A 25,508-nucleotide genomic window follows, 5' to 3' on the forward strand; every position below is an offset into this window, starting at 1 on the left:
TATTGAATTATCTTACTGCACTCAACCAAGTGCAGTGCCTTGCCTGTCATCTAACTGTGGATTGGATATATTAGTACTGTAACGACCCTGGGTTTATAAACGCGAATATCGACTCTGCCGCTTGAGTACATTCTGACCATTGTTTGTTTGGGTAACCATTGTCCTACCTTACATGTTCCCATATACAAAAATTAAGACACTACTGAAATGAATTTGAAATGAACATGTCTCTGTCAATGCAGCCATCGAAGTCAAGTGCATTAGGTTTGCATTTACTACATATATCAAAGTCGAAAGAGCTGAAGCACTAGCAAATGCAATAATATGGTAAGCGATCGTTTGTAATGGTCCAAGTGGGAAGAACTATATCGCCACACTGTGAGCGGCGGAAAGATATAGCAAATATACATTGCACGTTCGAAATGCGGTCTTCCTGTGTGGGCGGGCTTAAGACTTTGCATACGTAGACATTTGCCCTGCTTCTATTCTCCCTTTTGAAACATTTTGTACTGTAGAGTAGACGAGTGCCAGCTGCATACCAGTGAGCCAGATTAACAATATAACTAACATTCCACATTTTTGTAAAATAATTAATAACCTACTTATTTGGAAGATGGTCGCCAAACAGAGGATTCGTATGGCCAACGAAAAACACAGCAAGAATATCACGCAAAGAGGCAACGTAGCCAAATCTACGGTAATATTTGAACCATTTTATTTTGATTTAAGGAATATGTTACTTAAAATGAGTAACTAGCAAATGCTTAATTTTCTGATTGTTTGCTAGTTGTTTTTGTTTAGTTTTTGTCAACATTCACTTATGCTTTGCCCATAGTATATGCAAATTGCCAAGTTGCCCAGCTCAAGCTTTCAATCTTTAGTCAGCTGTTGCGATAGTATCCATGAAATGTAACATCATACAAAGTTGTTTAGATTCTATTTAAACAGCTGTATGTTTCTGATTACCGGTTTGAGAATGATACATGTTTTACCGTTGCCATGTTAGGTACAGTAGCATGACGTGTACTGTATTTGATATCACAGAGAAACCCTCAAGATGATAAGGTGGCTGTGGGACCATGGCTGTTGGCCCTCTTCATCTTTGTTGTGTGTGGATCAGGTGAGTTCTGTTGACTATTTGACTAATTTCCCAGTGATGATGAGCAGAACTCTGAAATTGATCCATACTTTATCCCAGACACTTTTGTTGATCTGAAAGGATTGGAAAGGTGTATCCAACATTCTGCCGAGCTTGTCATAAGGCCAGATGAAACCAAATTGCTTACCTATCTATACCTTTGAGGTCTACAAGTGTAGATTTGGAACGTGAAATCGTACTGCTGGGGCAAATTGTGTCCTCCCATTGCTTCTTTCTTCATATCTGAAATGAGCATGTTTCCTCTCTCAAGTGTGTGCAGGTGTTCACATTCCCACAGGTGTGATGTCTTGTACGACTTGTTATGGTGCTGAATATAACGTTGAAATAAAAAACATATCTCATAACCTTATCTCACAAAGTCTTTGATGTAGACCAGGGGTGTAATCATTAGTCCAAACTGTAGCAAACGGAAAATCTTTTGCAACAAAAATTTGTTTCTATTGGACAAATTCAGGTAGGTCCCTCCTTGTTTAGTTCTGTTTGGTTCCTAGTATACACCCACGTCTACAGTATGAATGTCCCGCCTACTTCCTGGATCATGGACCACTCAGTTTTTTAATGGCCTTCAAGACTATATCATCAAATTCCTATGTAAGATTATATTCATATTTGTGGAATCATTTATATTTACCTGATGCCTTTCATTGAGGTTTTTCAATGACATTTTATTTTTGTATAATTGAAAATGTTCAAAGGCATTGGGTAGAATTAAATAAATCCACAAATACTAATAGAATTGTACATATACAGTATCTTAAATGGTCACGGTTTCATGATGCTATAATAAGGCCATTGAAAAACAGTGTGGGACATGATCCAGGAAGTAGGCAGGACCTTCATACCGTATTCAAACCAAGCAATGGTCTCCTTTAGGGGTTTGTTAGGCTCTTTAGTATATGCCATATAGCAGACGCTTTTATCCAAAGTGACTTACAGTCATCCATGCATATGTTTTATGTATGGGTGGTCTCTGGAATCGAATCCACTACCCTGGCGTTACAAGCACCATGCTCTACCAACTGAGCTACGAAGGACCACTATATCTCCTCACAGCCATAGGGTTGTCCTCTGCACATTTATCTTTTTGTCAATATTTGCTTTTTGTCAGGCAATATCAATGCGCTTATTGCCTCTCAGCTAATATTAGGGAAAGACCAGTTTTGATAAGTGTTCGAAGAACTCCGCCTGCTAACTGTTGGGAGTCTGTTTTCGTCATTTATCCTGGGTCAGACAGAATGTTTGTACTGTTTCTGTGTGGTCTGATTTGACATTTTGGCTTTTACTCCCTTGTCCTCCCCTCCCGCTATTTGTCCCAGTCCAGGCTTTTAGTAGTCAGTGGGTTAGGCAACACTTTCAGAGATTCCAGCAGAACATAATAGAGCAATTACATTAGTCACCTTGGAAACATAAATTAATACTTTGCAGGAAAGGAGGGATATAGTCACACTGGCAAGTTAAAAGAAATGAGAAAAGGTAAACTATTCCAGCAGTACATACTGGTAAGTTCCCAACAGTGTTCCGAGCTTCAATGACGACTGCTGTTGTAAGTGAATAAAAACCTTCACTTAGGGGTCAGGGTTTTCTAGCGTCATCTGAGGGGTTCTTTGACTCAGCTAAATTCCTTGTCAATGAACTCCAGTGTAGATTTGTTTTCTTGACATTTGAATTCTCTCTCCACAGCTATCTTCCAGATCATTCAGAGCATTCGGATGGGCATGTAGGATGAAATGTCCACCCCGTTCATTCCACTCAGTATCCGCCCAACCAAGTACCACCTCTCTCAGCTCGATGACGTCCCATTATCCTTCACTCAACATTCTCAGTCTTCTTAAGTTGCACACAGCTAGGCCAAGGACGATGAGCCACTGTCTTGCACTTTGTGACTTTCTGTTCTTAATTTGTATTATTTTGTTTGACCTTTGTTATTTGTCTCTGGTTACGTTTGGCAAGCTCTGTCAAGTCATTCCTACCTTGTGCCTTAAATGATAGAGGTTAACAATTTTCAGCACACAACAAAAAGCCATCAAGCTGCATTCCAATAGTGGGGTTTCTGAAATAATAAGGTGATGTGCTCTGTCAATCTCAGGCAAGTTGGCCATCTTGTGGAATTGTGAGCTCTGTTTTTGGTGGTCGTTTCTAGAAGTCTTATTTGCCACCACTTTGTTGTAATTTCAGTGTGTAATATGAACTACAATTTCTACTTTAATTTAGTGTATTGAAAGAAATGTTCTGTTTTGCTTTGAACATGTTTTCTGTTTGGTAGAATGGCCAAATGCCTTGGTCAGACTGGAAAGAAATTCAGCAACACAAATCTTAGCACAAGATTTGAAGCTGGATATAATACTCATGCCAAAAGAACAACTAAATGGTAGAAACCAGAGCCATGTATTTAGAAAGTTAGGACATTGAAGTTATGGCATTATGATGCATTTACATGACACCTTATCATCAAACAGTTCCTGAATGTCTATAATTAAAATACTTGTCATACAAATGGAATGCTCAAAGCCGCTAACATGGCATTGGTTTAAGAAGTTGGGCAAACTCTATATGGTTTTGGTAGAAATTAGTGGTACGTAATGATAAGCAGTCCTATTGTTTTTTTGCGGTCTAGTCCTCATCTACTTTTAAAATATTTTGTATCTATTGATTGGCCCTGCCTATTCTTGCGGCTTTGGGATTGTCAACTGATCCACAGTCAGTTGAATATGGATCAGTAAGATAAGGACATCTTCAAGCTTTGGTAGTTGATCTGACGTCCTGTCCTCATGTTTACGGAAACAGTTCAAGGCTCAAGATTACTGGATAAAATGTAATTATCTTCACTAAACCAGTGTTTAGAATTAAATATTAAGGGCTGGATGAAAATTTCAACCTGGTTATTTTACTGTGCATAAAGTATGCTGGCAATGTAAGAGCGAAATTAATAAAATATGATAATTGGTACATTATTTTGTGCTTTTCTTATGTAAGATGCCAATCATCACCCGGAATAAATACTAACATATTTGCATGTACAGTTGAAGTCGAAAGTTTACATACAATTTAGCCAAATACATTTAAACTCAGTTTTTCACAATTCCTGACATTTAATCCCAGTAAAAATTCAATTTTAGGTTAGTTAGGATCACAACTTTATTTTAAGAATGTGAAATGTCAGAATAATAGTAGAGAGACTGATTTATTTCAGCTTTAATTTCTTTCATCACATTCACAGTGTGTCAGAAGTTTACATACATTCGATTAGTACATTATTTGGTAGCATTGCCTTTCAATTGTTTAACTTGGGTCAAACGTTTCAGGTAGCCTTCCACATGCTTCCCACAATAAATTGGGTTAATTTTGGCCCATTCCTCTTGACAGAGCTGGTATAACTGAGTCAGGTGTGTAGGCCTCCTTGCTCTCACACGCTTTTTCAGTTCTGCCCACAAATGTTCTATGGGATTGAGGTCAGGGCTTTGTGATGGCCACTCCAATACCTTGACATTGATGTCCTTAAGTCATTTTGCCACAACTTTGGAAGTATGCTTGGTGTCATTGTCCATTTGGAAGACCCATTTGCGACCAAGCTTTAACTTCCTGACTGATGTCTTGAGATGTTGCTTCAATATATCCACACAATTTTCCTACCTCATGATGCCATCTATTTTGTGAAGTGCACCAGTCTCTCCTGCAGCAAAGCACCCCCACAACATGATGCTGCCACCCCCGTGCTTCACGGTTGGGATGGTGTGCTTCACGGTTGGGATGGTGTTCTTCGGCATGCAAGCATCCCCATTTTTCCTCCAAACACAACTTTGGTCATTATGGCCAAACAGTTCTATTTTGTTTCATCAGACCAGAGGACATTTCTCCAAAAAGTACGATCTTTGTCCCTATGTGCAGTTGCAAACTGTAGTCTGGCTTTTTTATGGCGGTTTTGGAGCAGTGGCTTCTTCTTTGCTGAGCAGCCTTTCAGGTTATGTCGATATAGGACTCGTTTTACTGTGGATATAGATACTTTTGTACCTGTTTCCTCCAGCATCTTTACAAGGTCCTTTGCTGTTGTTCTGGGATTGATTTGCACTTTGCGCACCAAAGTATGTTAATCTCTAGGAGACAGAAGCGTCTCCTTCCTGAGCGGTATGACGGCTGCGTGGTCCCATGGTGTTTATACTTGCGTACAATTGTTTGTACAGATGAATGTGGTACCTTCAGGCGTTTGGAAATTGCCCCCAAGGATGAACCAGACTTGTGGATGTCTACAAAAAAATTCTGAGGTCTTGGCTGATTTCTTTTGATTTGCCCATGATGTCAAGCAAAGAGGCACTGAGTTTGAAGGAAGGCCTTCATTTTCTGTAATTTTCCAAGCTGTTTAAAGTCACAGTCAACTTAGTGAATGTAATCTTCTGACCCAATGGAATTGGGATACGGTGATTTATAAGTGAAAAATTCTGTCTGTAAATAATTGTTGGAAAAATTACTTGTGTCATGCACAAAGTAGATGGCGTAACCGACTTGCCAAACTATAGTTTGTTAACAAGAAATGTGTGGAGTGGTTGAAAGACAAGTTTTAATGGCTCCAACCTAAGTGTATGTAAACTTCCGACTTCAAATGTATGTACACACACACACACACACACAACAGTGGAGGCTGCTGAGGGGAGGATGGCTCAAAAAGAATAGCTGGACTAGTATCAAACGCATGGTTTGGATGTTTGATTCCATTCACTGCATTCCAGTCATAGCATTTCGTTCCAGACATTATGAGACTTCCTCCCCTCAGGAGCCTCCACTGGCAAGCATACATACATCAAATTGTAGTTTCCTAAAAATGAATTTGCCTGAATAGTTAGTTGCCTCAAGGTGGCAGAATAATACCGTTCTCTGACATCAGAGATTTCAGCGGAAAATTCACCGGAAACGTCAGGCCATCCATTAAAAAATAACGTCATTTCCTGGAAATATGTTCTGGTTGTTGTAGTTCCTATGTGGAGTAAACCACATACTGTAATGTCTTTGAGTAAACCTGTCAATCCGAGGACTGCAGAAGTACTGTGTTGATAATCCGTCTGCTCTTCCCCTCTACATATCGAGCTGCTGACACAGTTCGTGACATTGGACTAACGTTACCTGCTTGTTGGGAGTCGGTAAATTGTTATACTAGCTAGTTATTACATTTAGCGTTAGCCAACAGCTAGCTAGTTAGCAGCAGAAAGCGCACCAACTTCACAGTCAGTAAGATTTTCCTAGAACACTGCCTATGAGCTAGTTTTCAACAGTAACGTTAGCTACTTCTACACTGCAAAACCCAGGCCAGGCACAACGGTAAGTTCGTGAATCATACTACAGTAAATATTTTTAGCTAGCTAGCTATAGTGTGATTAGATTGCTTTCCCATAGTTATACCTGGTACAACTGGCTACCTAGCTAGCTACGTACTTTGTTGGATTGTCAGAGATAGTCAAGCTAGTATATGTAAGACCGCTTGTTATTAAGACTGGACATCTGCACTTCGAGGTCACTCTCTCTTTGTCAGTTAAACGAAGCTAGCTACGTGTGATAACCCCATACCTCCGCCTTTCTCTCTACTATCAGATGACAATCGATTGCTGTAGATTGTAGCCAGCAGATACGCCCCGTTTGCTTACAGCTGTACAAGGTCGGACAGGCTTCCCGTGTAAAGGCATCCATTGGCATACTTGCATCCAAACAGTTTGGTACATTTAAGCATATATAACGAAAACATATTGTGGCGTTTTGGTCTTCGGCTAGGTTTTTTTGGGCTGGTCGTGCACACACTTTTTTGAGTCTATGCTCCTTTATTGGTGATTGTTGTCAGTCAACAAGAGATGACTAATTTTCATGCAAATGTTTTCACCTATGAAATACTGCACCAAACATCCCCGTTTGATGTAAAATTGCGAGACTGAGATCTCCTTGGCAAAAACGTCAAACTTAATGATTTCTTGAGTTATCTTAGATTCATTCGGACTATTTTGAGAGTGGCTACACAGTGACTCAAGATGGGTAAATAGTAATATTGCTGCTTTTTTTCCTCGTTATTGAAGTATAGGTACTTTCAAGTGAAGGTCGAAGGTTCGTCTCGAGAAAATATTTTGTGAGCATGAACAACCGGAAAAAAAAACCTTGCCGAAGACCATAACGTCAAAGTGTCATCATAATATATGCACAAACTGAACTGTTTTGGATAGTAAGCATGCGAACGCCTTTACTCGACACAGGAAGCCCGTGAGTGACAACGTTGGTGATACATACACCCACCATACGTTTTACTATCCGTGTGTGGACCTAAAATGTATTTAACTTAAAAAAACATATTTTCAATAACCCCGAACTCGTATCACTATCCCCTAACCATAATTTAAACCCTAAACCTAACCCCTAAGCATAAAATAGCCTTTGTCCTCGTGGGGAAGTGGGAACTGTCCCAATGAAGGAGACTTTTCCTTGTTATTCTATCCTTTTGGGGATTTTCGGTACCCATGAAGATAGTAATACAAGCCCACACAGTCACGTTGCGAGATGATGTAGACTGGAATGGAATATTTTTTGTAGTCTAAAGTCGCTAACAGGTCCCATATGGAACATACACACGGGTAAATAATTATGGGAACGTTGTGTTTTAACTGTTTCCGTTTGGCAACAGTTTACATTTCAAGAAGCCTATCACTTTTTAATCGCATGTATCGTCCTTGGTCTTCTCCTTATCGCAACCAATTTCAGACATGACATGTGAATCTCTGAAACAGTCCAGGAAAGGCCGAGCTTGTTGCGCAACAAGCGCCCCCCCCCTTACATAAATCCAGTACTATATATATATAATATATATATATATTATATATAATATATATGCCATTTTGCAGACACTTTTATCCAAAGCGACTTACAGTCATGTGTGCATACATTCTACGTATGGGTGGTCCCGGGGATCGAACCCACTACCCTAATCCAGTAGTACTTTTTGACTAAAGAATATTACAGCCGTCAAACGGACTTTAACACTCGACTACCCTAAAAAGTGGAGTGAGTTCTTTTTTTTAACCTGTCACTGATTTTGTTAGTGCAAAGGCATGTCCGGAATTAGACGAGGCAAAAAATACATATCTTAAATTAAATTATTTCCTGAAAAATGTGCATATTTATTATTTCAACATCAGTCCGCACATGAAACCTGTACGGTATTAGTGTCGACTTAGTGTGGGTGATTGAAAGGCCAGTGAACGTGTTCACCGAGAACATGCCTGGGTTATTATGTAACCGCACCATTCGACCCTGCCGGCAGACGCAGAAACACACCACTCGACCTTTCTACCTCCTTGTAGTGCCCAGTGGATGGACGCCGCCTTGTGGTGGATAATGGAATTGGTGTGAATTGCATTCAATGTAGACTCATTGGGGAGAGACTGATCTATGACAGACAGGTAACTGCCAAAATAAAGGAAACACTTGAGTTAATGAGGGAAACAAGAAACATCCCATCATGCTTAGGGTCATGTATATAAATGCCCAGTTGCCCATTATTTTGACTACCATGGCTAGAAGAAAAGAGATCTGTGACTTTGAAACAGGGTGGTTAAAGGGTGTGTGTTTCAAGTCATCAGATTTAAAACCAATTGAACACTTATGGGAGATTCTGGAGCGGCACCTGAGACAGCGTTTTCCACTACCATCAACAAAACAGCTGATGGAATGTCTCATGGAAGAATGGTGTCACATCCCTCCAATAGAGTTCCTGACACTTGTAGAATCTATGCCAAGGTGCATTGAAGCTGATCTGGTGGCTCAAAGCCCTATTAAGACATTTTATATTGGGGTTTCCTTTATTTTGACAGGCTTATTTCTTACAAAAGTATAACATTCAGTAGCTGCAATAAGACTCCTTGTTTGCACATCCCGCTACAGGTGAATGTTGTTTTTGTCCATGCAGACAGCAAATTCTATTTTTTGGAATAGTGCATCTTATTGCTTTTTCTCTTTAAGCAAGATGATAGCTGTTACTGTGTGTGTGTAACATTTCAGCCCCGGGATGGAGGCCCACAGCTCAAGCCGGTCCAGCCTATCCAGGAAGAGGAGGAGAGATGGGTCTAACGGAGAGACCGAGGAGGTAGAACGGCCAGGGAAAGTCCCAAGATCCACCGTGGTGAGTGAGGAAGAGGTTTTATGTGTGTGAGCAGACTTCATTTACAGGGAGTTGATGTGTGTTGGTTAAGATAAGATAATGAGTCATGATTCTTATGAAGGAAACCCTTCTCATGGTTGTCATGGTAATAATGTGTATTCGTACACTAGGGTTTAAAAGATCCCGCCCCCTATGCTGATGAGCTGGAGTCGGCTGAGGACACTCCATACCTGCGAGTCAGTATGGATGAGGCCAAGAGGGGAACTCCATGTGAGTCGCACACACATCAACACACACATCAACACACACTCAGAAACACATCTCAATCACTCTCAAACTGTAGCAAGCAGTACCATTCAAAAGACATGAACAGTTCTGAAACTATAAGGAATGTTTCTCTATTGACGTGACCTGTTAATGACGTGACCTGTGATTGGCTGTCATCACCATCATGTCCCTCTCTCCCACAGTTGATAGGCCAGTTCGGGTGTATGCAGATGGCATCTTTGATGTGTTCCACTCAGGCCATGCCCGGGCCCTCATGCAGGCCAAGGGCCTCTTTCCGAACACACACCTTATTGTGGGCGGTGAGTGTCTCACTCTGGTTGTGTCAACCTTTCCTCGCTCAACATGCCTTGAGTGCCCTCTTGCTGGTTTACTGTCTGTCCATTTATTTGGTTCTTCAGAGGCAAGCACCCTCTTATGTAAAGTGCTAGAACTAATTCAAGTTTACTCACTTCCCCTGAACCGCCATGCTTCTTTTCCTCTCGTCTCAGTGTGTAGTGACGACCTGACACACAAGTTCAAGGGGTTCACGGTGATGAACGAGGACGAGCGCTACGACGCAGTCAGCCACTGTCGCTACGTGGATGAGGTCGTCAGGAACGCGCCCTGGACGCTTACGCCCGAGTTCCTCTCCAAGCACAGAGTGAGAGGGAGGAAGGATTGGGGGGGGGATGGAATGCAATGCAATGTTGTGCGTTCAGAGTGTATTTTGTCTGTGCGGTGTATAATGTATTCCTTCTCTCGTTCACCCCCCTCACCCCACCAGATCGACTTTGTTGCTCATGACGACATCCCATATACATCAGCAGGCCAGGACGACGTTTACAAGCACATCAAGGAGGCGGGTGGGTACCATAACAACCAGTAGGAATGTCCATTATGAATGTCCTGGGACCGTGTGTCACGATGACATCTCTCACCTTTTGGCCCTTTGTGCCTACAGGCATGTTTGCGCCTACCCAGCGGACGGAGGGAATCTCCACCTCGGACATCATCACGCGCATCGTCCGCGACTATGATGTGTACGTGCGACGCAACCTGCAACGCGGCTACACGGCCAAGGAGCTCAACGTCAGCTTCATCAATGTAACACTTCATGTTACTATCATTATTAGTAGTAATGATGGTATTTGGTTGATGACTTTTGAGTCCTAAGGAGCAGTAGTTGTGAGGTAGCTATTGGTCTATTTGTCATTACATTGCAGTGCTTAAGGTGTAACTACAGACCCGGTTCAATGCCAGGCTGTGTTACAGCCAGCCCATGACCGGGAGACCCATGAGGCAGCGCACAATTGGCCCAGCATCGTCAGGGTTAGGGGAGGGTTTTACCGGCCGGGATTTCCTTGTCCAATCGCATTCTAGTGACTCCTTGTGGCGGGCTTACTTCAATCGTCAGCTGGACGGTGTTTCCTTCAACACATTGGTGCAGCTGGCTTCCAGGTTAGGCGAGCAGTGTGTCAAGAAGCAGTGCGACTTGTCAGGGTCGTGTTTCGGAGGACAAATGGCTCACGACCTTCGCCTCTCCCGAGTCTGTAGGGGAGTTGCATCGATGGGACAATTGGATACCATAAAATTGGGGAGAAAAAGGGGTGAAAGGTATATTTGTCATGAAAGACAGTGGAATCAGAATTAGTTGTAGTACTAGTTGTATTTGAATAAAAGCTGCTAGGAAACATGATTTGTTTAGTGCAGCCTCACTTGCCAAGGTCTGGCATTATGACTGGTATGCACTGGTATGACACTGTGTCCCTGTCTTTCAGGAGAAGAAGTACCACCTGCAGGAACGTGTGGACAAGGTGAAGAGGAAGGTGAAAGATGTGGAGGAGAAGAGTAAAGAGTTTGTGCAGAAGGTGGAGAACAAGAGCATTGACCTCATCCAGAAGTGGGAGGAGAAGTCCCGGGAGTTCATTGGCAACTTTCTGCAGATGTTCGGCCCTGAGGGAGCACTGGTGAGACCTTTTTTTGTTTTGTGTGTGTATTTTAATGTGGATGAGAATGGTGTCTTTTGTGGCAATCCTAATTTACTGCTCTGAGGAATAATATAGTGAAGCGTTCAATGGAAGATGTCGTGCTGTAGATCAACGTGGATTTGTTTTATAGCCTAAGAGCAACAAATTAACTTGGAATCTAGACTGAGATGCTGCCTCTCTCTCCCTCTCTCTAGAAGCACATGTTGAAGGAGGGCAAAGGGCGCATGCTGCAGGCCATCAGCCCCAGCAGCAGCCCCACCCGCGAGCGTTCCCCCTCACCCTTCTTAAACAAGGCCTCACCTTCCCCTCCATCCCACCACAATGCAGCACGGGGATACCACATCAGCGAGGATGATGAGTCTGATGAAGATTAAGGCTCACTTTTATTTATTTTTCTTGGTCTGTTAATCCCGCCCATCAACAATATCAGCATTCAACCCCTCCAAACAAATCAGTATGTCCACTTATATATGTATAGCATTGTCTCTCACTTCATTTGCTCTACCCATTTAATTTTTCTGCTCCCTTTTTCAATTGATGTCCATTTCTTATGGACTGTACTACTGTCAGTCCAAGGAGGGTTGATGCAGTGTAGCGGTCACATCTCTTAATTTTATTCAGTCAGTAACCATTACCCTTCATGTCACTTCAATTTTAATTTCACATTATCAATTTCTCTGATGCACCGTTCCTACTCAAGATGTTAATCTTAGCAAGGTGATTTTATCTTGTGGAATTGGTGTTTGGTGCACTGTTGAATTCCTTCTCAGAGTTGAGTCTTTGCAATGTAGGAACCATCAGTCCCATGCTCTCCCCTCAAAGTGTTATTGTGCATGTGTGTAAACTGCTAGTTGTGTAGGCATGTCAATGTCCTCCATCCATGGACTGACCTGGATTCAGCTTGACTGTTTTTGCACATTGTAATAATGCTTAGTTGGTTTTGATGGTCAGTCTTTGGACAGTGGATTTTAAAGAATAGTGCCCAGCGTTTGAACTCCAGAACTAGATCTTGTTCAGTAGGGCTCAAGAACTTATTTTCAGGGGGTTCCTGTTTTTTGGGGTTTGACAATGTGCCCAATAACAAGACTTCATTTTAAAAACGACTGGGGAATACAATTGTCCCATCTCTCCCTCCTGTAGTTGGGCATTGCTTGTTTTTGGCTGTTGGCCCATCCCATACTGGGCTTAGTCTCCATGGTGGCAAAGCAGGATTTTAAAAAATGTATTCCCTATACAGTAGGCTAGCTGAAATATGGGATTACTTTAAGCATAGTATTAGATTTAAGAATCAGTCCATTAAAACTGCTTCTCATTAGGGGCATGGGCTATAGATCACTTGGTGGCAAGACTTGTCTAACTATATACATGGAAACAAGAACATTGTTTTAACCATTGTTTGTGTTGAATTTGTAGGGCTAAGAGAAACCAGTAGAACATAAATGGAATTTTTTTAAATTTACCCACAACCATGTAAATTTTCTTTTAAAAATGAGTTGGATCCTCCTGCTTATTGTAATAGCCAAGTTAATACACACCAGACCAGCCACACATTAAATCAGAACCCTGCTCAGTGCACTAGCTGGACCTATCCTTCAGGTTTTGGGAGATTGATTTGACAAGGGTCACAGCCCAATCAACACCAGGTGCATTGTTCAGAAACATCCTTTCCATAATGCATTATCACATTTTCAAAACTAGTTTTTACTTGGCAAGGCAGACACAGCACGTATGAGTTAAAGAGACGCCATGCAGCTATCCTAAGTCATTACTCTACATGCTTGACATTTAGTGTTCAGTGCCGGCTTTGCATTAGTTTTGTTCAATCACTTCTCACCCGGTACAAACTTGGGCCAGCTTAATCAAATCCCCCATTGGCTGCGTTCCGGTATGACTACATTGCAGATTTTTACAACACCTAGAGGTGTCGGTCATATCAGGTAACCACATAGCAATTTGATGACATGGCACACAACCATTGGTTGGATGCAGACTAGAATGTAGTCTGCCTGGAACACAACCTATCCTTTACTAGCACGTGTTCATGTAAATTGCAATAAGGCACAAGGGTTTGTGGTATATTGGCCATATACCCCAACCCCCCCGAGGTGCCTTATTGCTATTATAAACTGTTTACCAATGTAATTAGAGCAGTAAATAGTTTAACAGCCGTGGTATACGGTCTGATATACTTCAGCTGTCAGACAATCAGCAGTCAGGGCTCGAACCACCCAGTTTAGAAAAAGACAATGACAGGCAGAGCTGGTTACATGATGGGATTTTACTGGACAGTCACCAGGTTTTACAAACAAGGCAATGTGACCACCGGGGGGGTGGGGCGGGCTCTGAAAAGGCAGGTCAGCGCCAAGCCACTGTAGTGCTCAGGTTGTATTCCACCCAAAGAAACAAACTACCATTTACAAACAGCCAATTATCAATAAGCTCACTAGATGCATGTCACAGGTAAGAGAGGATGTTGGACTCAAAAGGCCATTTAGAAAAAGGGTGGATAACAAGTGGACGCTTCAAAGACCTGGACAGTAACACTTAACCCGGACCTTCCTCCACATTATGGACCCTTCAACCCCACCAGTTTTCACGTCATTCTTTCTATACAGGGGCAGATTGTTTGCAAGTTGAAGGTAGACTCATCGAAATGTTGCCATGAGCAGCACTGGCTATTGAAATGAGCAAGATGCAACACTTAGCTCTCACAGTGCAGGGCACCAAAATAGCAGAGAAGTTGAGCTTCAACGCTCTTAGTTGCTGCAGAAAATGACCCACTATGCTGTTTACTTTCTACATCATATCGTTGAGTCTACCTTTAACCATAGTAAGAGATGCCATACTATGGTTCACATTTTGCATATACAGTATCTGTATGTTATGCCAGTTTTTTTAAATTCATCCCTAACATTGCGGAATAAAGGGAAGAGAGATGGAGGGAAGAGAGAGGGACATAAGAAAATATGTAAAGTGTGGAGGGAGAATGCTAGGTATGCCTCAGCTCGCGCTCTAACATCGAGTCTCGTAGATGCCGCTTCGGCCAATGTAGCGCACCCATTTGACAACATCATGATCACTGTAGTTCAGCTTGGACTCAAACACCTTCAAGTAACGCACCTTCAGCCCTGAGGGGGCAAATGGAACCTGAGGGGTACAAAGACATCCAGGTTACAAGTTCTACACAACTGCATATTAATACTGTATGATAAAATGCTAAATTTATCATTACTGCTGAGAGGGTGAGTGTGACTGCAACCTTTACCTCAAAGTTCATGGAGATGGGAGGACGGGCCCACTTCTTCTTATCGTTGGTGGGCAGCAGCTCGATTTCAGCACTGATCTGAGATTCCTTCATCCCAGCCATGCGCTTGATCCTACATGCAGGAAACACACAACATCAGAAAGAGACATTCACAATCAAGGAAGGAGATACAAAATAAGAGTGTGATCTTTGGTACTGTGATGGGGAGAAGCAGAGGGTTGAAATAACACTAACTTCCATACGATGGCGTTCTCGCTGGCCTTGTACTTGGCCTTGCCTTTCATGCAGATCACCTGGACACCGCTTGTGTTGAGCGGTGTGGGAATGCGCACCTGGAGCAACAGAAAACAAGTCATAACATGATAAACAAATTCTCATACAGCAGTCTAAACCTGAACTTTATAGAATAACAATAGGTGAAATTCACAGACCAAGAAAATATAAGTTTTAGGAGACAAAACATAATATAAATTCAAAGAACAGGTTTACCCCAAGCTTACTAACCAAAATGTAAAAAGACAAAAGGCTGAATAGCTACCTCAATTTTCTGGGCCAGTAGCGAGGGTTTGAAGTTGGACTTGATGACCACTTTGACCTCCAGTTTGGTGCGGCCCACCTCCCTGACCAGCGGAATGACTCGGAAAGGTAGGATGATGTCTTTAGTGGTACGGTACCTGGTAAAACCACACCAAACTCATGTCAAAGCAGACACACGCAGGGGGCAACAGTACAAAGACGTCCAAAGATTGAGGGGCACAATCATTGGGCACATAAAATGCACACAGAAAGCGGGATGACTTACAAAACATGTGAGTTTACAGGGTAATATAGGTTTGAAGTTTAGCCTGTGACATACTTACCTCATGAGCTCATACTCTCCATCCGGGGGAATGAAGCTGATGCTGCGCTCCGAGTCAAACTTACTGAGACGCACACACTGGTTGAATGTACAGTCGTCGATGGCTATGGACTGCTTACCACTGGTACTACAGGAGCAGAGGGAGAAGGGTTGACTGTCTATGCACCATACACACCTGTTTATACAGACATTAAAAACTAACACACAAACCAGCCATTTAAAAAACACACTACTCTACATTCCCCACTTCCTAACACGTCACCACCACCACCCAAACACACAACACATAAAGACACACAAAAAGGGATACCACAGCAACCCAGTGGATGCTAATCTCCATCCCTGTCAAAGACTGGGTCAGGGTTAAGGGTCAAGCAGGTGGGTAATAAAGCTAACACTCACTGATGACTAAGAAATACACAACCATTGGGAAGTCCACTAAAGATTTGAGGAGGCTAGTTAGATTCTCATCAATTAGCAGTCACACTATTCGATTAATACAGTAAATGTTGGGAGCCTCCTCAAATGCTTAGTAAAGCAGTCACCATTAATGACACCATAGACAAGACAGCAGGGAGGTATGGGAGTAAGGCCAGATATCAATACAGTACCTTCCTCCTCCCCCTAAATCACTGAGGTACAGAACAAGAGAGGGAAAGAAAGATGTATCGAATGGAAAAAATGGTAAGTCTCAACACAAGCTCTATATAGAGGTCTTAGTCCAGGGACTGACAGTTGGTCTGATAAAGATCGCATTCCTATTTCCTACACAGAAGAATAAGTCATAATCAACACCACGTTTAAAATCAATTGAGAAATACATTATCTGATTCTGCAGCACAAGTCTCTTGTATTAAACTCTAGCCCTTTAATGACAAGCTCTGCCCAGAGTTGGAGTCAAATGCTTTTCAATTCAGAACAGGAACTAAAATGAAATTCCAATTCTCCTCATGAAATTTGCAATTGGAATTTCAGTTTACTTCCCAAATTGAAAAGGAATAAACCCCAACCCTGGGTCCATCCAAAAACAACCTCTTACTCACCTCTTTCCCACCTCATCAGTGACACCGCCTTTACCCGCCTTATCAATGACAATTTTGTCATTCATGCCAAATTTGCACTCCGGCATTCCACTGAGATAGCTCTTCATTACCACACGGCCGGACACGTGGGCACTCAGGACCTGACCTGGAGGAGATAAAAGTGAAAGGTTCAATCATTAGGGCCTTTTCTCAATCGCATACTCCTTGTGTCCTCTCTCCTCAAAAAACATTGGAAGAGAAGCTCAGAGGGGAGGGACCTCTGGCTCTCATTCCATGGGTTTTGAGGAGGCGGCGAGGAGAGAGGACGCGAGCACTATGTCATTGTGATTCTCCCATTGAAACAACATTACTCCTACACTTCCCCTAGTTATTTTTGCTCTTAGCATATTCAACACCTGTTTAGGTCGTTTACGGTCAAGTGTTATGACCAACATTCACCTTGAGGCGACATAAGCAGGTTGACACTCTCCAGCACATCTAAGAAGAGCTCATTGCGTCGATACTTGATTCCTTCGCGACGCCAACCAATCTGCCCAGTCACCTGACTAGTGATCTGAGACTGCTCTTCCTTTGTCTGTAAAAAGAGAGGGAGATCAACATGATATGAAGTTGAAAAAAACAGCATATAGTTGAAACCAGGCCCAATGTACCAAATAGAACTGAAATCAACAGCCCAAACGAGGCTCATCATTACCTGATGCTGCAGCCGGCAGTGTCCACAACCCCAGAGAAAGAAGAAACAATAGGAGAAACCTTTAGAAAACATTTGGAAAACAGACGGCACACAAGTTCTGCTACAGAGCCCATTGCAGAGGTCATCAGCAATGACAAGGGGATACTTCTCATCCTCACCTGGCCCTTGATGCCCTGCTGGGTGATGAAGGTCTTTAGTGCTCCAGTCTCAGAGTTCTGGGGATACCCGAAGTCCAGGATCTCTGCACACAAAACAAAGAAACCAAACCATGAATAAATGATGAAGGGTAAGAGATAGTAAAGAAGATACGAATGGCATGACTGTACGAAGTGACAGTTACCGTCGAGCAGCTCGTAGATCAGCACAAAGTTGTTCTTGATGTTCTCTTCGCTGACCTTGCCAAAGTAGGCGGCCATGACGTCGCACATCTTGTAGAGGAACTCGAACACCATGGCGGCGTTGACATTCTGCTTGGTGACCGCCGCCAGCCAGATGTTGGAGCGCTTGACATGGAAGAAGCTGGTACGTGCAATGTTGGTCACAGGAGAGCGCACCTGCTGCCGGGCATGGATCACATTCACACGGAATGCGTCCACCGCGTTGCGCCTGAGAAAAGGAGGTAGAGAGAGCAAGATACGGATTACTTTCATGTCAGGAGTAATGAGCAAATGTGGAAGAGGATGTTCCTCCATCTGCAATTGATCACAACAAAAGCAACCTCATATCACGCTCTTGGTTAATACGCATATACATAAGTAGTCTAAAGTAATGTGTATAAATTACCAGTCTCCGACTAGGCTTTCAGAGGGATAGTCACACACTAATCACCTACACTACCTTCCATACATTCCCTTTTCAGACCTACTTGACATCCAAGATGTATAAATCACTACAGTTCTTACTACAGATGAGGCAGCATGTCCAGACAAGACTGTCGATTCTCAATCAGTGATGTGCAATATTCTGGAATAGATCCTTAGGTGACGGGTCCACAACTTCTGTGAGCTTGACAGTAGTGAAAATGATATTGACCACAAAGCTACTGCCTAGTAGTTAATCATACCTCTATTTGGAACCAGAGCCGATCCAGGGAAATAGTTCCCAGAAATATGGATCTCTGGAACCAATTTCAGATTACGGACTCCGCAGAGTCAGGACTGCACTAGTTAAGACAGATGGAGGTAAAGATGGAAGGTGCACTGGTACTATACTTGCTCATTTAACAGTCTGTCCTGCTGTTTTTTCAGAAGGTAATGTCCATTAAGCAGGGGAGACACATATACACACACACAAAAGTATGTGGACACCCCTTATTTAGTGTATTTGGCTATTTCAGCCACACCTGTTGCTAATAGGTGTATAAAAATCAGTGAGGCATTAGTTGGTTGTAATAATTAACTTTGTTTTCTTTGGTCACTGATATGTCAGGTGACATGCTGAAAGTGTCATCAGGTAGTTGCTGTAGGTCAGAGGTCATGCATTGAGAGTCAGGAATTGGTTACCATGGGTCAGGGGACATGCTCGATAGGCTGGTGCATTGCTTACCTATTCCTACAGTGGCAAAGACAGCGATATGGAGGAAAATGGCAAACAGATAAAGAGATTATGTAAAGGAGAGAGACAAAATGCACACAAATACATTTTTGTGCATAGAGCGAGTAACTTTGTGTTGAAATACCATCCATGGTAGAGGAACACTGTAGTCGGCAACCAAATGCAGTTTCAATGTGTTAAATGAACTACTTTTACCACCAATAGTGGTTGAATTTAAAACTAGTCTTAAAATCTTAAGCAGCTTGAACGTGTCGAGTCTCCTCTGGAAAATCTTGGCAGTTGAATGTATTGATTCTGCATCAATCCGAGCTGTAGTGGTGTGGTTAGATAGTTGGTTGAGCATTTGCTACTCCAGAGAGGTTGCAATGTCAGACCTGATTCAATAGTGATTATCCACAATATGATAGTCTGGTATTAGCACAGTTATTTTCTTTGGTGGGTGCGAAAATCAGTGGACCCATCTGTTGAACTCTTCCTGTTGGATGAGTTGTTTTGTTTATCAAAGAGTCAATTTAGAGTATGTTTTTCTAAATTTTCAACTGACAACCAAGGTTACGATAAAACATTCCCAACGCAATATTTATAACTTTCACAAGATATTTGTAATGCTGGTCCAATATCTCAGTAGTAAAAACATTGTACTCAATTTCAAAAAAGACAATTACGCCCATGTTAAAAAAAGGCTTACAAGGCTCGACTGTACTTCTAATAACCGGTTTACACTAATTCCTCTACATGTAAAAACTGCCTTCCACCTCACTTTCCTAACCACTAGATAAAGAGGAAGGACATGAAACTAATGAAAGCAGCTGCCCATAACTATGATCTTGCAAATTAGAGGTTAGGTTTGACAAAGAGCTAGAATTAGAATGATTGATACACAGTGCATTGAGGTGATGCCTGTAAAAAAAAATGCACACTCCATCACCATTTGGAGGAAAAGACCAATAACTTATAATAGCATTACACTTGTTTTAAGACCAAAGTTAACATAAGTAATTACAATTATATATTTATTTATTAGGCTGACCCCATTTAGTTAACTGGTCGATTGTTTGGTCAATAGTCTGTTGGTCGACAGATTTCTTTAGTCGAGCAGTTGCAAAAATGTTTTTTTTCCTGCTAAATATCATGGTGTACAATTCACCTCTGGCATCTGAGTACCAATCCATTGTGGAGGCCATGGGGATGGCACAGTACATTAGTCTAAGGAAATTGTATATAGTTATATTACATAAGAACAATGGTGCAACAATAATACAAATAATATTTTATAACAAATGCCCGCGCGTTTGATAGCGGTTGCTCTCCGTGGTTCTGAAACACATCAATGCGCTGTTGAATTGGCATCTTTTCCTAGACCATGTTGCTATGTGCATAATATCAAAGTTAACCAGTATATTGGTGTTGAGAACAGTGCAGTGGAGGCAGCAGCAGAATGAGGAGATCAGAAAACAGGCCTTGCCTTATTGACTAAGAAAAGTGAGGAGAGAGGAAACCCCAACTAATGTCTATAATCAATAGCCTAACTGTTAAATGTGCCTGGCATTACAAATCATCCATGTATATCTACAGAAATAAGCAAGATCCTGCTTCTGTTGCCTGTTTGTGTGTTTAATAGCCTACTGAATCCGTGAGCACGAAGCCTCACGCAACGACATGTCAAGTAAACAATTACACAAATGTAGTGGTTTTTAAACTTTGCTATAAAAGCGTTACACTTATTTTCATTAGAACAGCTTCTGGTATTATTTATCATATATTTAGTGTTGTTTACATTGTTCCAAATAGTCAGAATAATTACATTACTATAAATATAATTTAAGTATGCTCCTTTTTCTTGATCTCCTTATTGTTAATATTATGATCATTATAATAATAGGTAACGTCATTATCATTAGTAGGCTTAGCATAGTAGTCTTGTATTACCACTGTCAAGCTGTAGGCATAAGAGTACATTCTGTTTTGTCTTAATACCGTAACTTACTTAGGCCTATATTTCAATACTTATAGGCTACTGTATCAATAAATCGTCACACAGCATACGAGTCATTCGTGATTTGAAATGCAATCAAGCATTTTAGTTATTTAAAAAAAAATGGCTTAATATATAAACCATTCCATTTTGGAAATTGCATTCACGAATGAACGAACGTTCAGAGTTTGTTGTAAGCTATTTATTGACGTGATTATGATATGCTATAGGTCAGGCCCTATTGGTCATGTGCACACGATGCATACATGTATTTTTGTAGAGAGCCAGGTTTGAGGGAATAGGGAATGTTTTTCCAAAAAACATATGAGGGATTTCAGTAACAGAACTTATCAGAAATAGCTGTAATTAAGTTTGCAGCTTAAGCAATACAGACCGCGCGGTAAGTTTGAGCCCGGCACAAAAAAAAAAGATGGATCTCTGACATTTACATAAGTATTCTGACCCTTTACTCAGTACTTTGTTGAAGCACTTTTGACAGCGATTACAGCTTTGTCTTCTCGGGTATGACGCTACAAGCTTGGCACACCTGTATTTTGGGAGTTTATCCCATTCTTCTCTGCAGACCCTCTCAAGCCCTGTCAGGTTGGATGGGGAGCGTCGCTGCACAGCTATTTTTCAGGTTTCTCCAGAGATGTTCGATCGGGTTCAAGTCCAGGCCCTGGTTGGGCAGCTCAAGGACATTCAGAGAAAGATCCTCAGCCTGGGGGCGAAGGTTCAAAGCGCGTTGGAGCAGGTTTTCATCAAGGATCTCTGTACTTTGCTCTGTTTATCTTTCCCCTCGGTTTGGACTATTCTCCCAGTCCCCACAGCATGATGCTGCCATCACCATGCTTCACCATAGGGATGGTACCAGGTTTCATCCAGACATGACACTTGGCATTCAGGCCAAAAAGTTCAATCTTGATTTCATCAGACCAGATAGACCATGAAAAACAAGATTGAGTCCTTACATGCATTTGGCAAGCTCCAAGCAGACTGTCATGTGCCTTTTACTGAGGAGTGGCTTTCGTCTGGCCACTCTACCATAAAGGCCTGATTGGTGGAGTGCTGCAGAGATGGGAGAACCTTCCAGAAGGACACCATCTCCACAGAGGAACTCTGGAGCTGTGTCAAAGTGAACATGGGGCTCTTGGTCATCTCCCTGACCAAGGCCCTTCTCTCCCGATTGTTCCAGTAGGCCAGTTCTAGGAGTATTGGTGGTTCCAAACTTCTTCCATTTAAGAATTATGAAGACCACTGTTCTTGGGGACCTTCAATGCTGCAGAAATGTTTTGGTACCCTTCCCCAGATCCGTGCCTCGACAATACTGTCTCGGAGCTCCACGGACAATTCCTTTGACCTCACGGCTTGATTTTTGCTGACATGCACTGTCAACTGTGGGAACTTATAGAGAGGTGTGTGCCTTTCCAAATCATGTCCAATCAATTGAATTTACCACAGGTGGTCTCCAATCAAGTTGTAGAAACATCTGAAGGATGATCAACGAAAACAGGATTCACTTGAGCTCAATTTTGAGTCCCATAGGAAAGGGTCTGAATACTCATGTAAATAGATTTTTTATTTTTAATACATTTGGAGAAAAAATCTAAACCTGTTTTTGCTTTGTCATTATGGGGTATTGTGTATAGATGAGGGGAAAAGCAATTTAATCAATTCTAGAATAATGCTATAATGTAACAAAATGAGGATATCGTGAAGGGGACTGAATACGTTGAATACACTAACGTAAACTCGTACATCGCCTTGGTTTGTACAATTGCCCTTATTTTAGCGCCCCAAAAAAGTAAAACTTCCAGATCAACTGTAATGTCAATACCATTGTAAAGCACAATTTCTCCCCTTTCCAACAGAATCAATTACATGACCTAAACGCTGGCCATTTCCGCATAATTCAAGCAGGCAATGACCCGTCGGGTCTTTTTAAAAATGGCGAGTGGGGAAGTGAAACTAATGCGTGACAGTGAGAAGGACAGTTGTGTGGGAAAATTGCTTTTTTTCCACTCGATCGGTCCAACTTATCACCTCTAAAATGTAAATAAAACTAAATATTTTATATAATGTGTCATTACATACCTATTTGAAGGTTTGTGTCGAATGTTAATTGGGTTTAGGGCGGTGCTACAGTGATCTTCGAAGTAAACGGCGGCTTTGAGAATGATGATCGCATGCAATGACGACTAAAAAAAGTGACTAGGTATCCCCCTTACCCCCGTCACTGTCCATTTCTTGTTTTTAAATGAGAGAAGTGCTACACCTGGTGGAGAGAGATTTTAAGACAGAAATAGTTGCTTTATGTGTGCTGTACATTTTGACATGACACATCAAGATGTAACGGAGGGTCAGTTTTCAATTTTTCTCCAATTCTATAGAGCCATTACCCTGTCGATCAACGCTTGAATAGAAACCTAGTTCAAACAACAAAGAAAACGAATGGGACTAGCAACTGTGACGTCAAAATTGGGGGATGTGAATGTTGCGGTTGCGCACATTTGTACGGAATGGGGTAAGTTTACATTACTTGACTTGATTAAAACAGGATGTCTACATAGAAAAATACACTTTAAAATTTCGACCAATCGGTGGGTCGAAAGAACAGACTCTTGGTCGACCAAAATTTTAGGGTGTTCTCCCTCTCATACAAATGCATCCTTCCCTGATCAGACAGGGCTTGACAGGTGAAAGCTGTGTGATTACTTACACTGATCAGTTCACATTAAACCTCAGTGATCACTTCAAGGCAGAGCAGTCGGGAAGTGAGCTGGCAAGCTAGGGGTTGGGTCTATCAAATTCTAGATTCTATTGCCAGCCGTTATGCCCTTGAGCAAGACACCTAACCATCCCCCCCAACAACTATTCCACGGGTCCCCCGTGTGGCAGCCCACTGCTCCAACCTGCATGTGCATCTTTCAGAGGGGTTGGGATAAAGTAGAAGTCAAATTCCTGTTGGACCTTGTGTACAATTTTTTTTAAAGTGATATTATTCGTCTCCCTAACTTACCTGAGGCCAACCAGGCGGACACCATTTCCTATCTCCTTCTCCCCTCGTAACAGAACCCACTTCTATAATCCCCAGAACCAATTACCACCTTACTTACCCTATGTCATCGCGGTAGACACGAGAGATAAGGACCTCCCCTTTGTGGTTGTAGATAAACAGTCCTCCAATCATCGTGGCTGCTCCTTAGTCCAAACTGGCCATGGTGAAAACAACACCCACCTAACGAAGAGTGAATGGGTGATGACATTTCACCAAGTCAAATTCCTGTTACATGCAGTAGTAGCTTAGATATGATAATGAGGGCCATTTTAGTTAGTCTTAATGTTTTGCAAAATTCCCTATTAATAACCTATGAATAGTATGGGGGTGGTTTCAAGTTCATATGGACGGTTGCTGGTATTGGATTGAAGAATACAGAATTTCTTTATTATGCCCATTGCGGTGGGGGACAGAACGTATTAACGTTAATCATTTGCTGTAGTTTATAATATAATGAGGCGTACGAATAATATGCATTAAATGAAAGACATTCCTGGAATTCTAGCTGTGACCAGGTACGGTAACAGAAGGCGAGACAGTTTCCCGTGCCAGCACATGCTTTTACTTAGCTGGACACACATATAGCTGGATTAGCAAGATAATTTCCCTTCCACGAAACGAGGATGTTGTTTGACTTGGCGGACACGCTGTGCATGGCATGAAGCCACTAACGTTAAGCGGTTTACTCGCTGTTTTATTGCCCCACCAAGATGTCTGCCTGACCGGAAAAGATAGCTCGCCATCTCGACAATTTCATAAATTGTTTATATTCTCCCTTCACTTTAACGCACAACTGAAAACGTATACTCCACCATGTCTTGCTAGCTACACATACAACTTTAGTGGATAGTTGACCTTCGGTTTGGGATAAACAGGATGGAGAGTTAGCAAGACAGATACTATAGTTAGCTAGCTGCCAGCCAGCCTAAAATGAACGTTAGCTAGCGCCTTTCTGGTATAAACGCCGGTAGCTAGCTAGACTGTGTTTACTGTTGAATATGTTAAGACTAGTTTGTCTTCGATATAACTACAATCTTACCTCAGTCTTCTCACACACCTAAGTCCACGTCCCTTTTTACTCCGATATATTTCAGGGTTCGTTAGCAAAAGTTCTACAACACACACTCACTAATTATGCTCCTACTGCTTTCCCCTCCTCTTTATAAGTCAGTTGACCAGCGTCGTCTTCTTCTTGGTGAGTACACCGCCACCAACTGTACTGGAGTGTGAGGCCAGTCACGACCCAGTGATTAGACTAACTTCATGAGTCCTCTAAGAAATAGAGCCCTGAGGGCCACGCCCCTTTCCTCCCACTACACCACTCAAACTGGAACGAACTACAAAAATCTCTGAAACTGGAAACACTTATCTCCATCACTAGCTTTAAACTTCAGCTGTCAGAGCAGCTCACATATTACTGCACCTGTACCTATCTATAATTTAGCCCAAACAACTACCTCTTTCCCTACTGTATTTATTTTAGCTCCTTTGCACCCCATTATTTTTATTTATACTTTGCACATT

General features: G+C 42.0%; 3 protein-coding genes across 9 annotated transcripts; 2 read left to right on the forward strand and 1 right to left on the reverse strand.

The window, feature by feature from the left end:
* Positions 1–431: 431 nt before the first annotated feature.
* On the forward strand, positions 432–4,105 carry LOC124041990 (stress-associated endoplasmic reticulum protein 1). The gene is made up of 3 exons (XM_046360221.1): positions 432–697; positions 1,045–1,120; positions 2,840–4,105. The coding sequence occupies exons 1-3, from the start codon at positions 614–616 to the stop codon at positions 2,878–2,880; spliced, it is 201 nt and encodes a 66-aa protein (XP_046216177.1). The 5' UTR covers positions 432–613; the 3' UTR covers positions 2,881–4,105.
* Positions 4,106–6,120: 2,015 nt separating this feature from the next.
* LOC124041992 (choline-phosphate cytidylyltransferase A-like) lies at positions 6,121–12,995 on the forward strand. Of its 6 annotated transcripts, none has more exons than XM_046360225.1 (10): positions 6,121–6,466; positions 8,445–8,583; positions 9,182–9,302; positions 9,452–9,551; positions 9,752–9,868; positions 10,058–10,209; positions 10,333–10,411; positions 10,510–10,652; positions 11,327–11,515; positions 11,731–12,995. In XM_046360225.1, the coding sequence occupies exons 2-10, from the start codon at positions 8,573–8,575 to the stop codon at positions 11,908–11,910; spliced, it is 1,092 nt and encodes a 363-aa protein (XP_046216181.1). In that variant the 5' UTR covers positions 6,121–6,466; positions 8,445–8,572; the 3' UTR covers positions 11,911–12,995. The 6 variants fall into 6 exon arrangements, with proteins under 6 accessions (XP_046216181.1, XP_046216184.1, XP_046216180.1 ...); XM_046360228.1 differs by having other exon boundaries at positions 8,445–8,527; XM_046360224.1 differs by having other exon boundaries at positions 8,485–8,583.
* An 801-nt stretch (positions 12,996–13,796) lies between these two features.
* LOC124041991 (AP-2 complex subunit mu-A) lies at positions 13,797–25,192 on the reverse strand. Of its 2 annotated transcripts, XM_046360222.1 has the most exons (13): positions 25,024–25,192; positions 24,043–24,164; positions 17,738–18,003; positions 17,556–17,638; positions 17,398–17,403; positions 17,142–17,277; positions 16,704–16,848; positions 16,272–16,292; positions 15,662–15,787; positions 15,340–15,475; positions 15,036–15,133; positions 14,802–14,913; positions 13,797–14,683 (listed from the first exon to the last, which is right to left on the reverse strand). In XM_046360222.1, exons 2-13 carry the CDS (start codon positions 24,114–24,116, stop codon positions 14,549–14,551), a joined length of 1,338 nt encoding a protein of 445 aa, XP_046216178.1. In that variant the 5' UTR covers positions 24,117–24,164; positions 25,024–25,192; the 3' UTR covers positions 13,797–14,548. The 2 variants fall into 2 exon arrangements, with proteins under 2 accessions (XP_046216178.1, XP_046216179.1); XM_046360223.1 differs by lacking the exon at positions 16,272–16,292 and having other exon boundaries at positions 25,024–25,190.
* Between the last annotated feature and the right edge of the window lie 316 nt (positions 25,193–25,508).

The sequence above is a fragment of the Oncorhynchus gorbuscha genome, linkage group LG08 (genome assembly GCF_021184085.1).
Source record: "Oncorhynchus gorbuscha isolate QuinsamMale2020 ecotype Even-year linkage group LG08, OgorEven_v1.0, whole genome shotgun sequence".
Lineage (NCBI taxonomy): Eukaryota > Metazoa > Chordata > Actinopteri > Salmoniformes > Salmonidae > Oncorhynchus > Oncorhynchus gorbuscha.

Bases quoted from the DNA above. Each gene is read 5' to 3' on its own strand.
- LOC124041990 (XM_046360221.1), top strand. From the start codon at position 614: ATGGTCGCCAAACAGAGGATTCGTATGGCCAACGAAAAACACAGCAAG. The intron at 698-1,044 runs GTAATATTTGAA...TTGATATCACAG, and splicing joins GCAACGTAGCCAAATCTACG to AGAAACCCTCAAGATGATAA. The intron at 1,121-2,839 runs GTGAGTTCTGTT...CTCTCTCCACAG, and splicing joins CTTTGTTGTGTGTGGATCAG to CTATCTTCCAGATCATTCAG.
- LOC124041992 (XM_046360225.1), top strand. The intron at 9,552-9,751 runs GTGAGTCGCACA...TCTCTCCCACAG, and splicing joins GGCCAAGAGGGGAACTCCAT to TTGATAGGCCAGTTCGGGTG. The intron at 11,516-11,730 runs GTGAGACCTTTT...CCCTCTCTCTAG, and splicing joins TCGGCCCTGAGGGAGCACTG to AAGCACATGTTGAAGGAGGG.
- LOC124041991 (XM_046360222.1), bottom strand. From the start codon at position 24,116: ATGATTGGAGGACTGTTTATCTACAACCACAAAGGGGAGGTCCTTATC. The intron at 16,849-17,141 runs GTGAATGTTGGT...TATCTCCTCCAG, and splicing joins CCTGCTTATGTCGCCTCAAG to GTCAGGTCCTGAGTGCCCAC. The intron at 14,914-15,035 runs GTTAGTGTTATT...TCCTGCATGTAG, and splicing joins GAGAACGCCATCGTATGGAA to GATCAAGCGCATGGCTGGGA.